Source organism: Sus scrofa, chromosome 1 (assembly GCF_054392235.1).
Source record: "Sus scrofa isolate SSC_HxYL_T2T_F1_AM1 chromosome 1, Sscrofa_HxYL_maternal_Yorkshire_Landrace_v2.0, whole genome shotgun sequence".
In the NCBI taxonomy this organism is placed as follows: Eukaryota; Metazoa; Chordata; class Mammalia; order Artiodactyla; family Suidae; genus Sus; species Sus scrofa.
This window is the reverse complement of record NC_139383.1, coordinates 20647700-20662931: the sequence shown is the minus strand read 5'-3', so window position 1 is coordinate 20662931 and position 15232 is coordinate 20647700. Positions and strand designations below refer to the sequence as shown.

At 37.0% G+C, this 15232-nt stretch overlaps 1 protein-coding gene across 16 annotated transcripts in view; it reads left to right on the top strand.

The window, feature by feature from the left end:
- Window positions 1-15232, top strand: part of UTRN (utrophin) — a 535632-nt gene that overhangs the window by 423914 nt on the left and 96486 nt on the right. For all 16 annotated transcript variants that reach the window (XM_085024297.1, XM_085024293.1, XM_085024287.1 and 13 more), the window contains 2 exons: window positions 8754-9022; window positions 14405-14551. In XM_085024297.1, coding sequence (XP_084880423.1) covers window positions 8754-9022; window positions 14405-14551 — 416 coding nt within the window. The remainder of the gene's footprint in view (window positions 1-8753; window positions 9023-14404; window positions 14552-15232) is intronic.

Here is a 15232-nt window from a genome sequence, read left to right as displayed (position 1 = left end):
TTGGATAAAAATTCCAAAAACTTATTTTGTATGCTAATGAATACCATCATAGTGAAATTCAATTTAAATGAGCAAATCAACGTTCTTGATGAGGAATTATTTAACAAAGGTTAGTTTGATGGACATAGAGTGTTAAATTACTCTTTTACCATCTGTTTTAGTCTCTAAGCACCGTTACAGCCATCCATAAATCACAATTGCCTCATAAAAAAGATGGTAATAATTTACAGGTATGTATTTTATTGAAATCAGCATCTGGGATGTGACTCTCTGATTTAAACCTAAAATAAGAGGAGTTCCTATTGTGGCCCAGTGGTTAACGAATCTGACTAGGAACCATGAGGTGGCAGGTTTGATCCCTGGCCTCGCTCAGTGGGTTAAGGATCTGGCGTTGCCATGAGCTGTGGTGTAGGTCTCAGACGTGGCTCGGATCTGGCGTTGCTGTGGCTCTGGCTGCTGTGGCTCTGGCGTAGGCCAGTGGTTACAGCTCTGATTAGACTCCTAGCCTGGGAACCTCCATATGCCGTGGGAAACGGCCCAAGAAAAGGCAAAAAAAAAAAAAAAAAGGAGACTAAACACTGTCAAAAACAAACAAAACAAAGTGCTGCTTTTGCTGTTGTTGCTGTTCCTCCTAAAAGCTGGAGTCTTCAAGATGAATGAGAGGGTTTGCTATCTTTTAAAAACGGTAATCCTAGCCAAGGCACAAATTCTCTACTTTAAACTTCTCACTTATTTTCGCAGCACAGAAACCTAAAACATGCCTAACCTCTTTTATAAGATTAGCTAAGCTTGAGTAGAAAGCCCACGGCTTCTTTTAGTAACTTGATGGGTCATTAACTGCTCTGTTCCATAGGGAAGCAGCCTGGGGAGAGATGCGCAGAATGTGGCAAGAAATGGAAGATTTTTAATTTAAGACTCCTGTCCCTTGATCTTAAAGGAGAATTGGGTTTTTGTTTGTTTGTTTGTTTTTTAAAAATACAGAAATATTGTCCGTAGATCTGTTCCTTCCTTGGACAGGTATTTATTGAATGCATCTGTGTGTCAGGTGGTGTTTTATTTATTTTTAGATTTCCTAATCACTAATTTTATTTGACCAAATGTATTCACTTAGTTTGGATTCCCTCTGAACAAGCTCCTAACGTTCTCTACAACTCTCCAACAGGAGGGTCTGCAATGAATGCTTTCATTTTGAAGAAGCCGAAGTAGAACTAATAAAGAGATTTATGTACTTAATTTTATAACCAGAGAAATTAACAGCAAAAATCTACAACCGCAAGAATTCAGGAATATCTTAATGAAAACATTAACAACTGCACAATGACTAACACTGTTTCACAAAAATATGGTTCTACATGGTTATATAATTTTTAATAACAGAATATTATAGCACCGAAGTTATCCATAGACAATGCATTACCTATCACATCACCTGTTTCAAGTATTCCTTTGACTAAAAATAATTACACTTAATTTATTCATCATACCCTTCCTTCAACTTTTGGTTTCTTTTGCTTACCTTCTCACTATTGACAATTTAGGTAATCTGCATGGATGACATGTAGATTTCTCATTTTCAGTTTAATCCTCAACCTATTTTATTAGTTCAAGTTGCACCATAGTGAAGCTTTTTCAGATCAGTCAATGACTAACTGTTGGCCATTTTTGCAGATTCCACCTTCTTTCCTTTTTTTTGCCTACTCATAAATCCTGAAATTTTCCAATATACTTGCTTCAGAACCCTTAATGCTTTATTCTTTCAAACTTTTGGAGAAATCTCTTTACATATATTTCTTATTGTATGAAATAGGAAAAAAGGCAAAAACAGCAAATAATAAAGTACTATCCCAAAACACTCAATAAATAATCAGATAACTCCAATAGGGCTCTATTAAACAGCTACATTTTGCTATACGCGTCACTCTTGTTCATTTAGAAGGCACACACTGAAAACTAAAGAAATAAAAAATCAAACACATCTGTAATTCTATCCCTTAGTGAGAACCATTGTAAATAATATTCTGGTTTCTAATCTTTGAATGCTTGTATAATAATGGTTTTAATGTTGTATTTATCCTACTGTATTCTAATTTTTAGACAATTTTTATTGTAACAATAGAAGTGTGATTCTCCCTGTTGGGGTTCCATTTCTTGCACCTTTTGATCTCCTCTATTAAAAAATATGTATCTGGAACACTATGCTAAGTATATACTTGGTGAAAAAAAAAAGAATAAGTATATTTTATCCATTTATCAAGCTTTGATATTTATATCTATTTCTTACACATTTAATTTTATCTCTGTGTTTATCACCATAATTTCAAAATTATATCCCACTATCAGTTCACTATAAATACAGTTTGTGGCAAATTCAAATTCAACATGTCCAAATCCAAGTTTTAGATACTGGGAAGAGAGCAGTGAATGCAACATCTCCTTGTCCTCCTGGAACTTACATTCCCAGGTTCTCTTGGCCCTCTCAGGACCACCTTTTTGCTTCCAATGATCTGCCTGCTGCTGTCCAGCACTCAAACCTGACTTGAATATCTTACAAAATTGCCATTAGTGTGAGGAAAGTCAGGGAATAGTCCATTACAGAAAATTGAAAGCTGGATCTCAGGTGGCTTAGCCAGGTCTGTTCCAGGGCCTCCGGGCTCTCCCTGCCTTTTTACCTGGAGGTTAACCTTTTGAAAATTAAAAAAAAATTTTTATGACTGCACCTGTAGCATATGGAATTTCCCAGGCCAGGGACTGAATCCAAGCAGCAGCTGCCGCCCACACCACTGCTTCAGCCATGCCTGATCCTTTAACCCACAACGCTGTGATGCATATCAAACCCAGAGCTCCACAGTGACCCAAGCCCCTGTAGTTGGATTCTTAACCCGCTGCACCGTAGCAGGAACTCTGAGGTTAACCTTCTTAATGGTCTCTTCCTCCTTGGTCCTCAGCTCAATGCTAGGTTTATTTACTTTGGCCTACTTTATGGAAAGGGTAAAACATTAAAGTATTCAGTCTCTAGCTGGGCTTCCATTAACTCCTGGTCAGAAGTGCCATTTATCTTTTTCCAGGTAAGGTCTATATTCCTAACCTCTCCATCCTCCGTCATCCCACCTCCTTTAATGACTTGTATTTTGATATTTATGGAGGGTATGCCCTGATTCTCTTTACTTTGGAGTTCTTCTTTTTCCCTAAATATATCTGTTCACTGCCTTCTAGTTTTTTCTTTAAGGATTTAAGAAGTTCCTTGGCAGCATGAATGGGTCTTTATCATCTTTATCATGGTCCTACTGAAAGATTTAGGCTACACATTATCAGGTTAACCTACTCTGAGGAGCCTCTTACTGTTGTTATCCTTATAATTTATTAGATGAACATAATTAGAAATATTGCAGTAATCAGCCGATGGCGCTTAATAGTATACTTGTAATCTGGTTCTTAATGAATTGTTGTCAGCAGTCATCATAAGAATGGGAAATGGGCAGGGTTCTCTTCAACACTGATCATTTCGGAGAGATTAAGCTGATCTTAATCATGTAATCAGAAAATCTGAGAACATATTTTCCATTATTTAATCAGAAGCATCTCTTGGTCATGAAGGAGAGAGAGAAAAACAGAGTGAGGAAGAAGAGAGAGAGAATGAGAGTAAGTCAGGTCTAGTCTCTAGATGTATGGGGAGGCTTTGTTTTTTCATGTGAGTATTGTTGACTGATTAACTTGGCTTCCTTATTTGAAAATCTCTCGAGATGTGTAAATCTCTCAGACTTTGTAACAAAATCGTTTAAAAAATGAAAGCAATTAACTACTGTTGAAGCTTTTCTGTGTGCCAGGCATGTGTCAGTAGCTTTACAGATATTAACTGAAGTTCAAGGAGTTAAAGAATATATCTATGATTATATAAATAGTATTAGAACTGGCTTATGAACTAATCTTTTCTGGACCATCAAATTGTCTTATGAGGTGAAAATGCTACTCCGGAGAAATTTTTTCTATACTTGTTTGTTGTAATATTTTCTTTTCACATCTTGGTGAAATGCGATAAGATTATAGATAACTGCAAAAAAAAAAAAAATAAGCAAACAGTACAAATGTGATGGAATTACCATACTTGAAATCACTTTATAAGGTTTATTCTTCTTTTTCACAGTAAAAATGTTTTTTGGTAAGTGCTATAATGGGTTTGGGGAGGAGGAAGAAAAAGATGAGTGGAAAAATTTCCACTTAAAATTATGAAGTTGAGGTGTTCCTGTCATGGCTCAGCAGTAACGAACCCGACTAGTATTCATGAGGACACAGATTCGATCCCTGGCCTCACTCAGAGGGTTAAGGATCCAGCATTGCTGTGAGCTGAGGTGTAGGTTGCAGATCTGATGTTACTGTGGCTGTGGTATAGGCTGTTAGCTGGAGCTCAGATTAGACCCCCAGCCTGGGAACTTCCATATGCCGTGAGTGCAGCCATAAAAAGACAATAAATAAATAAATAAAATTATGAAGTTGAATATTCTCAATAAAGAGTAAAGCTGAAAATTTCATTCAGTCCAATTCAATTCAGAAATTGTATGTATTGAGGACATACCAGTCTCTAGGCTGACTACTGCCAAACTAAGATGGGAAGAAATAAACATGCATGACATAAGGCTTTAGAATCTAAGAATAAAAAGTCACAATGGAGATTATGTGTCAATTCTATAATTGAGAAAGAAAATACAATAAATATGGAAAAAAATCTTTATTTAAAAATAACTGGGCTGATTCTAACAGATTTCTACATTATTTCATAGGAGAATCATATACTTTAATGTTGTAAAATGTAAACAGTTTTTTGTATAAGCACACACAAAGAGATTTTTATTTTCCTGCCCTGTAAGATTTCTTTGAGACACAGGGCGGCTTTGCCTTTCTTACATAATTGAATTTTAGAGGTAAAAGAGGCCCTTGATGTGAAATGCTTTCCCAGCAAGAGAAAATACATTCCCATTTGGTAAAGCTAGAAAGAGAGGTCGTAGGGCTTACCTAGGAGCAAAGGGCAGGATGGGAGCAGGACCCACTCTAGCTTTATTTTCCACCTGTATTCTAGTAAAGCTTGTCTTTCTCTCCAGGGTGGAAGGGAGGGTGTGGTGTAAATGCCATTCAATTAATTGGCATCTCTGAAGAATAAAGAGAATCGGGCGAGAAAGAAAACCTCAGGCATGGTCGTTCCTTTCTCTGCTGTTTCCTCTTCTTAAAAGATAGTTACCTACTTAAATATTTTGTAACACAATAAAGAAGTTGCTATTTTAAATTATATACATCTATGTTATTTGTTTATTTTTGTTCTTTGGCCGCCTTGAAACAGGTGGAGTTCGCTGGGCCAGGGATCAGATCCGAACCACAGTTGCAGCCACTCGGGATCCTTAGCCCACTGTGTTGGGGACTGAAACCTGCATCCTGGTGCTGCAGAGACAATGCCGATCCTGTTGGGCCCCCGAGGGAACTCCAAATTATGTAGATCTAAAATAAATATAGTAATATTTACAATACAACATAGTATATAAGGTATACGTATGTTATATATGTATAAAAATTAAATCTGATCCCATCCTCAACATAAGTGGGAAGGCCTGAAGGGAGGAGGATGGGCGAATGGGGAGTAAAACAAAGTACTCCCTCTCTCTCTCTCACACACACACACATACTCTCTCTCTCTCTCTCTCTCTCTCTCTCCAGCGAGTAGGAAAGTGACCGAGGCAAAGTGCTTCTGGTCTGTGAATTGTCAGTAAATTTGCTTGGTTTTATCCTGCTCTTTCCTCTGTCTATTAGCCTCTCTTACTGCCTTTTCAAATGCAAATTAGATTACCCTCCTATCACCAAGCTTCATTTGCTCTCCTGCCTTCAGTAGTTAGTGCCCTGCGCTGCGTGGGCATGACACAGCCGCTCACCGGAGTGGAAACATTCTGTCCAGCTTCGGCAGCCGTGACCAGAGAAATCAATTGATGAGCCAGTGAATGAGCTGGCAGTGCTCCTCCTGGTGACACATTACAGTCATCTGGGGAGCTTTCAAAACATATCCATGCAGCCCTTTATCCTTGACCAACTAAATCAGAAGCTTCTACTATTTGGAGGTAGGGCCCTTGAGGACCAACATTTTAAAAATAAACTCTCAGGGTGGCTTCTATTAGGTCACCAGAATGCAGAACCACTGGTCCAGAAGATTCTCCACTCTCGCATGAGGGCCTTAAAATGTACCACAAAATATCTGTTCAGAAAATCTGAAGCATACTTTGTTCTTTGATGTTCAAGTAACAGGAGATTTTTTTTTTTTAAATGTCAGCATAACCCTTTATTATTTTCATCATTGATGCTTTCTTGCTGTTTTAATTCATTTTTCTATTTCCTTACCTCAACTTGCATTTCACTTGTTGATTCTTATTACCTGTTTAGCAAACATCCTGGAAAGTTTTTGACTTTTTCTGTCACCCTGTTCTTGGTTTCATTATATATTAAATTGGGATTGTAGAGCAACAGGAGGCACTTTCATTCTGAATTCTTTGATTACTTAATATGCTTCCTTTCTGGCAAACAGATGGTGAATTGAACATAGAACTTTTCTTCGGAGTAGCTGCTTGAGTGGGGATCATGTAGTAAATACTACAAAAGGACTATGCAATCAAAAGGTTTTACATGAAGTGAAAACAAAAAATCACAGCCAGTGTCTTTTTGTTACAGGACAAAGAAGCTGTGTGTCTCCCTGCCCGGTTATTCAATAACTGACTCACAAACAGTTTTTATTTTATTCAAGGAAAATCATCATAATTAAGTTGTCTCTTCTGAGGTTGGCTTTTTTTTTTTTTCCTTTACAAAAGTCAGTAAAACATGAGTGCTTAAAATATATCTTTGAAATGTCCAAGTGACTTATTAACAAACACAGGTGTTGCTGTCATAAAAATTATCAACTTCCTTTTCTCATCAGGCTAGGGCTGATTTATTTCATCTCGCACATAGCATGTTATATTTGTATGAAATATAGATAGTACAAATGTTACGTATTTTTCATTTATAAAAAAATATCTTGTAGGTTTAAGGATTTAAATAAAGTTTCCTTTCTAATGACATACCTTTCCTCTTAAAGTTCCCTCTCCAGACCCTTAGAATCCTGACATGTAACATTGATGGGTCTTTTGTTCCAGGATTCCTGACTCCTTCCCCTGACTGTTGTAATGAATTATATTCCACACTAAGTGCTCCTTGGAGCTGGGTCTCTAATTCATTTATTTTCCCTTATTTACCTTTTCCTGGTACACTGAGTCTATCTACTTGTAACATTTTCTCTTCTTGTCATCGATTCAGCTGCCAAGGGTTTGGTCACCTTTCTCTAGAGCCTCCTAGCACTTCAGCACAAGGCAGAGGTCTGTGGTTGCCGAACTCTTCATAGTTTATGCAGTTCTTAGAGATTTATTATAGCTGCTTTACATCTAAATGCTGAGGTCTAGAAATTTCTGGAAACTTAGATAAAAATAACAGTTCTGTCCCCTTTATTTTGACCTTTAAATAATAATTAAATAAAGACAGGCAGACACATGTATGTTGCATAGGAAGGTTATCGTTTAGGAGAGCTTGCTTCAGTTCATACCACAGAGTTCCTCTTACCAGGAAGTTTGATGAACTTCAGTGTATTTTGTGAATGGTTTGGAATATTTTGAGGGGAAGTGGATGCTGCTAATGTGATTGATCCTGAAAGATGGGATGTTATCACAAAGAAGAAAATGCACATATATCTTGAATGTGCGGTTAGCCTTGATTGTATGTTTCTGGCTGGCCTCTCTGTTTCAGGGGACCAGCCGGGCAACCTTCAAACCAGCTAGAGAGGAAAAGAGGCATCCTGGGCTGGGAAGGTGTGAGGCCGGGAGAGTTGAGCTGGAGAGCCATCCAACCTGCTTTGAGAGTATCTGCTCTGTGGTCGTCAAGTTCCCCTGCCCTTGTCTCACCAGCTTCTCATCCCCATATATCTGACGCTTGGCTTTTAACTTGACTTTATTTCCATCTGCATCCTTTTGTTCATCTTCTGGACTCTTACTCTTCCTTCCCGCCCCAGTCCTGGGTCGGCATCTTGCATCATGCCTGCCCTTTTCTATCTGAAAAGTATACTTTATTTCAGATATTCCAGAAGCCCTCTTGCTCTATTAAATATTTAGGATGGTCCTTGAAGTCTCACTATCTCCTTGTTGAAATATGTGTGGACATGCTACACTTTTGTGCTACAGAGAATGCCTTGCATTAAAGATGAACTAGCTGCCAAACAGATTCAGTGATGATGAAGTATCCAAGATATGTTGTCTTCGGTTGTATTTTATTTTGTAACACCATAAATTAATCTTATTTTCTCAGAGTTTTTCCTCATGACTTACAGCTATTTCCTTCCCAATTATCCTTCCCATTTCTCTTGAGGACAAGGAAAAACTAATGAAAAGCTGTCTTTGAATTTTATGTAGCTAAATTTATGTTGAAGAAAAATTATTATATTTCTTCTTATATTGCTACATTTCAAGGTTTGCAAATTTCTTAACTCAAAAGTCACCAAAACCACTGGGCCACATATTCCTCTGAGCAACTTCTTTGAAGACGTAGCAGGGATTAGTGGTGGAAACAAATGGAGCCTTTTTTTCCTTACCCCAGTTGGTGTACCCTGGTTGCAACCCTTTGAAAGGCGGCTTGCACATTTGGTTATAAGAATTTAGAGCTGATCAGGCTTCTAAATATCTTTTTTTTTTTTTTGACCACAGAATTGACTCCTGAGGAGAGAGCCCAAAAGATTGCTAAAGCCATGCGCAAACAGTCTTCTGAGGTCAAAGAGAAGTGGGAAAGTCTAAATGCTGTTACTAGCAGTTGGCAAAAGCAAGTGGACAAGGCGTTGGAGAAGCTCCGAGACTTGCAGGGAGCGATGGACGACCTGGATGCTGATATGAAGGAGGCGGAGGCCGTGCGGAACGGCTGGAAGCCCGTGGGAGACTTACTCATCGACTCGCTGCAGGACCACATTGAGAAAATCATGGTCAGCATCCCTGCCTCAGATAAAGGATTTTTAAAAATCTGTTATTGTTACATATAACACAAAAGAAAGCTACATGTATAAATTGTTATAAGGGATTGTTATCGGGCCAACACTGTTACAACCTCCACCAAAATCAGGATATAGAATTTTTCCAAACACAACAGATGGTTCCCATATGCCCCTCACCGTCAGAACCCCTTCCCCACCAAAATAACAACTAAGGTGACTTTTCCAATAATCTTTTGTTTTTCTTTACACGTTTTTCACTCAATTGTGCATCCCTAAACAATATAGATTTGCTTTACCTCTTTCTTTTTAAGAATACTTTAATGGCCCTTTTAATCTTCACATTTCCCCTTTATCTGTTTGTTTGTTTTCTTTGGAATGCATTTGTTGAAGAAACTGAATTGTTTGTTTTATAGTGTTTCTCACTGCCTGGATCTTACAGAATGGCATCCACATGGTGTAGTCTGGCAGGCTCCTTTTTAAATTGGTTGTTGGATTTAGAGGTTTAATGAAAGGGTACTGATTTACTGGGAATTCTTACCTACTAATCATATCTTATTGTCTGAGCATATAGTGAAGGATTAATTTAGCTGTAAATTCTGTTTGTAGTCAGCTATCACCCAAAGTGAAGGATGTTAGGCCTCTGATCCTAGACCCCCTTTGGCTCCCATATTCTAGAACACATCCAGAAAGAATGTTAATTGAATTTAGGTGATGAAAGACACAACAGATTTAGATTATGTTAGGGTTTCTAGCAGCATAGTAAAACTGTATATTAGTATGCTTTAAATAGTAGTCATGAATCAAATCAAAGCATAAGTGGATGAAAAATCTGAAGGTGTTAGACTGACAATATCAATGTCATCCATGGGATTTTTATTGCAAAAGATATACATCTTTTGGCTCAATGAGAAAGAGAACACCCCTTCATCACTCATTGGTTAACGAACCCCACTACAATCCTGAATATTAGACATAGGAATAATCATAATAGCTAGCATATTGAGACTTACTATGTGCCAAGAACTGTTCTGAGTGAGTTTACATTGGTATCTCTTTTAATCTTCATATCAACTCAGCAAGATAAGTATTATTATGATGATGTCTATTTTAAAAATGATGAAACTCCAGGTATTTTTCCAACATGCACAGCTAGTAAGTGGTAGGTTTTTCGTGATTTCTTTCTTGCTCCTCTTTTTCATTGTAAAGACCTCATTCATAATAATGTAATTGAGCTCGATTTTGATCAACTATTTGAATTCAGATCTTTAAAATGTACATATTAAGAAGTTCCTGTCATGGCTTAGTGCAAATGAATCTGACTAGTATCCATGAGAATGCAGGTTTGATCCCTGGCCTCGCTCAGTGGGTTAAGGATCCAGCATTGCTATGAGCTGTGGTGTAGGTTGCAGACACAGCTCAGATACTGTGTTGCCGTGGTTGTGGTATAGGCTGGCAACTGCAGCTCCGATGGGGCCCCTAGCCTGGGAACCTCCATATGCCATGGGTGCAGCCCTAAAAAGCAAAAAAGTAAAAAATAAAGAAATAAAATTTACATATTAAATTTTAAACAAAAACTTTTTATTACTGAAAGAGTATTGGGGTCTGCCATCTTTCATTGTAAATATGCTTGTTTCCAATAATCCTATAAATTAAGTAGGATTCCTATAACTATAGTATCCAAAATTTTTTCCTGTAACTGGATCTGAGTTTAAAATAACAGATTGAAAATAAAACCTTTTGGTATAGGTTCTTTGGAAGTTGTACACTTCTTGTATTTTAAAAGATGGTTTTTAAACTCTGAAAATCTTTTAAGCTAGTGGTTTACAAAAAGTATGTTTTATTGGATTGCAAAAATGTCACTTGGTTGGAGCAAGAATTTACCCATTTGAATTTGAAAATATCAGTTTTTAATGCTGGACGATTAGTGTTGAAGGAAAATGAAAAGTTACTTCTGGGGTTCTTAAAGGCCTAAGATTTGGGAGGTATTAATCTCATTTGATTAAAGAAATTACTCATCTCTGCATCCAAATCCTTCTGTTCAAATTTCTGCTCAAGTGGGAAGGCTAGGAAAAATACACCTAGTACCTAAGACAAAGAAAGAAACTGTGGATTTAAAAATTTGAACATCTTATTAGGACAAAAGAAAACAAAACCCAAGTCTCATTAAACCCAGTAAAATGGATTCAAAGTCTAGGATGTTTTGACATGTGCTCTAAAAATATACCTCAATCCCAATGAAGCTATAGGCAGGTGAAAATAAGTTCTGATTATTGCTAAATATTATTAAATATGCCAAAGCATCTGGAAAACAAAATCTTTCAGGATAATCAAAGAATTTTAACTTCCAAAAATTATCCTGAATCATTCTTCTTTGTAGAATTCACCCTTCTGACAGGAGAAGGGTGGGGATTCAGATCTGCCATCAGGCTGCCAGTCAGCCCCTCTAACACTGGCAGAGGTTTCTGGGGTTTTTTTTTTTTAGCAAAGAAGACCACATAGATTTTTATTCTCCTATAGGAAAATGCAGCCAAAATATGATAAATTGGTTCTTTAAACCAGAACACACAATAGATTTGAAGTCATTTTAAAACTTGCTTTATTTCAGCAAGCCCCTTAATTTGGAGCTCTAAAAAAAACCAAATGATAAACTTTCTTAATAGAAAGTTTCCTTGTTACCATAAAACACTGGACCACAAAAACAAAATTAAACTGAAATTGCATTATTTGTCTAAGGACTTCTACTAATGTTTCTACCTGTGGCTTGTAAGAGAAAAGCATTATTTTTAAAGAGGAAAAAATAAAACTCTTTTTATTCAATAAGATTTAAAGATCTGTCTGAAAGTTATAAATTTAAAAAACTTTCATCTTTCGAAATAAAACTAGTTATTATTTGAAATATAGAAATCTCAGATCATTTTTTAGCATTTCATTTTCAATCTGTAATACCACCCAAATTCAAAGATACTGATTTTAAAAGTGGATTATTAGTATATAATGTAAAAATTCCAACTGAAGACCCTTTAAAGGATTTAAGTTCTGTAATTATTCTCAAACTAAAACTGGGAACTCAGGTCTATTCAAAGTCCAGACTGAAAAATTCTCTTTTCGCACCCCTCCCTCTGTCCCCTGTTTTGGTATTAATTCTTAATTCTTTAGACCCTGTATTGTCTCTCTTATCATATATCTGCTTTTCCCACTGGCTGTTATTTGTGAGTCTGTTTATTTGTACACATTCTGTCATCCTTGGAGGACCAACATCTGCAGTCATGGAGAAAAACTGTCACAGCTATGAATTCCTTCCATGTTGCAGCAATTTTCACATCTTGATGGGCTTTGCTTCTTCCACCTGATTAAAAAAATTTTTTTGCTCTTATGCTTTATTACAGAGTAATTTATCCAACCCCACCACCTCAATCATCAGTTATTTACAGCTGAATCCCAAATGTCCCTCTCAAGGCCTGACTTTGAAATGCTGGTGCCGTCAGGGTTCTGGGAAGATTTAATATTCCTTACTGGCCACACATTGGCTTCCACACTCATTGTTTTGCATGTCATTTACAGTTACGCCCGAAGTCCACATCTGATGCTCCGTCTCTGGGTTTCAGATCTTTTCTTCTGACTCTCCACCTTGAGCTTCTTCATGTGGCTTTTCAGCATGTTCAAGAATTTTGAAATACTAAAACATACTCTCTGGTTTACCTAAGATTTATTTTCTTTTTAAAAATAAAGTTCTATTCTTAACATTATGTTGATCTTCACCAACTATACTAATTATTTTTAGCCTTTACCTGTGATAAAAGGGGGAATTGAGAAGTGGTTATAAAGAGGCTTTCTTTTCATAAGCCGTATGGAAGACGCCACATTAGTATGGTAGTGTTTTAATAAAACTTTATAGCCTTCAAAGCACTTTGAATAATTATATTATTCATTAGCTAAACTTGGAGTGATGAAAGGGGGCTTGTCTAGTCTCTTAAGGGGTGGGGATTATAGAAATGAGAAAACTTGAGGGCTGATGCTAATAGAATATTCACAATTACCTAAGACCTATAAGTTTGGTACATGATTAATTTTTGACACACCAAAGAGTTAAAAATATTCTGTTCTTTTTTAGTGTCCCAGGTCTGTTCCCCATTCTGTATTGGCTTAAACTTGCCTCATATACCCTTTTTTGAGCCTTCATCATTAGAAATACACTCCGCCCCTCTTGTAAACATTGTGCTGAATACTAGAGGATGTCTGATTTTAAGAAGGTTCCATTCTGTGGTTGGGGGAGGGCTTTAAAATGTGAATGCTTATAATACTAGGAACTAAGACCTTTGATAAGAAAGGATGTTTAAAATCTATTAACAAGGGGTTCATATGGCACCAAACAATCAGGAATGTCCCCTACCATAAAACCTGATTTGTGTGTTCAGAGATATGCAGGCTGAAAATTGAGGCTGGGTTGGAGAGGATGTGGGCGGAGCCTCCAGCCAGGACTGGTGAGAGAATGGCCTCCGGGAGATCTTCCCATTGGGTGGGGACTCAAGGGGAGTCCTTTAAGGGATGGATGGGATCTAGGCAAAGACGTTGTTGGAAAAAGGATACATGAACACAGAGGGGGTTCAATTATATGGAACAAGGAGAAAACTTAGTGTTTTCATTATTCTGTTCTTTGTTCTCACAGGATGTATCGCTGTCATTGTCAAAATATTTTAGCTTGTTTTTTTCCCTCTTCACATGCCTCCTGCCTCTACCTGTACCAGTTCTCTGAACTGTGCACAGAAGTGGCATTTGTCAGTTCTAAGCCTTATTTACTTCTTTTCTGATAGATCTTGCTCTTCCTGCCCCACCTCTAACCACAGAGAGTGGTCATAAATTATTTTGAAAGAGATAAACCTTACCTCTCAAGAATATAATAGGCATAGATTTTGTGAATAGGAAGCTCTTTTTACTCTCCACTTAATTTGAGACGTTGCATCAGGTGAAAAAAAAAAATTAAGGTATCTGCATTAAAAAAGGAAAATGTGAAGGAAAATAAAAGGCAAAATCAAGACTAGAAATTAGTAAAATGGGTAATAATGGCAAATATTTTCCCTACTAAATTGTATATAATGAAAAATTAAAGGAAATACATGATCATTTAAATAAGTTTGCATTATCGCTTTTCAATTCACGCCCCTGTTTAGAGTCTCTGGCTTATAAAGGGTGACACTTTGACTAGTGGTCCTGGTTGCTGAGGATCTCAGTTGAGCCAGCTGTTGTGCGAGCAGCTCTAGTTGATGTTCTCTTAGTTGATCTTGGCTTTTTTTTTTTTTTTTCTGAAGAAAATGTGGAATACTAGCTTTCATCATATTCTTTTCTGATGACATTATTCTTGTCCTTTCTTTCTAGGCATTCAGAGAAGAAATTGCACCAATCAACTTAAAAGTTAAAGCTGTGAATGATTTATCCAGTCAGCTGTCTCCACTTGACTTGCACCCATCTCTGAAGATGTCTCGCCAGCTAGATGACCTTAATATGCGATGGAAACTTTTGCAGGTGTCAGCTTCTTCCTCTTCATAATGCAGGCTTACACCTTGGTCTGTAAGCCGTACCTCACTGTTCTATCACTGCCGTCATTTTCTTTTGCTTTAGCCGTTGTGTTTAATACCGGGTTTTTAGCCTGTGAGGACATCAGTTATTTGCCTTTCAGTGTCTTGAACCCAGAAGCCTCAGTTACTTATGAATATAGATTTTAGTGTAATTTTAAGATGTTCTCTTCATAGGATATTTGTAGAAAATTGCAAAAGGTCAAATAAATCACAGTAATTGCAACCTGTGGTAGGTCACAGAAACATTTTTTTCCCATAATGGCTTACAAAGGAGTCATTTTTCTTACTTTAATCATGTATTTCTTTTTTCTTTTGAAAAATTAAGGAAGTCTGGGTCCTCTTGAGGATTAGTAAGTATCGGTATTTGCAAGTCACCATATACGCCGGTCAGTAGTAGTTTTTGCCTTTGTCACATTCATTGGCCAGTTTCTAGGAGTCATAATAGTCATTTTTACCTGAAAACTAGTGGGATAATTTACGTGGAAGACTGAGAAAAATAATTCCTAATAATCTTTCTCTATATTTGGGACCTAAAGTGATGTGATAGTTATTAATAAGATATGTAGTTTCAAGGTAGCATATAAAAGCATTTTATTTTAAAGATAAAAGACTTTATAGCATAATAGGT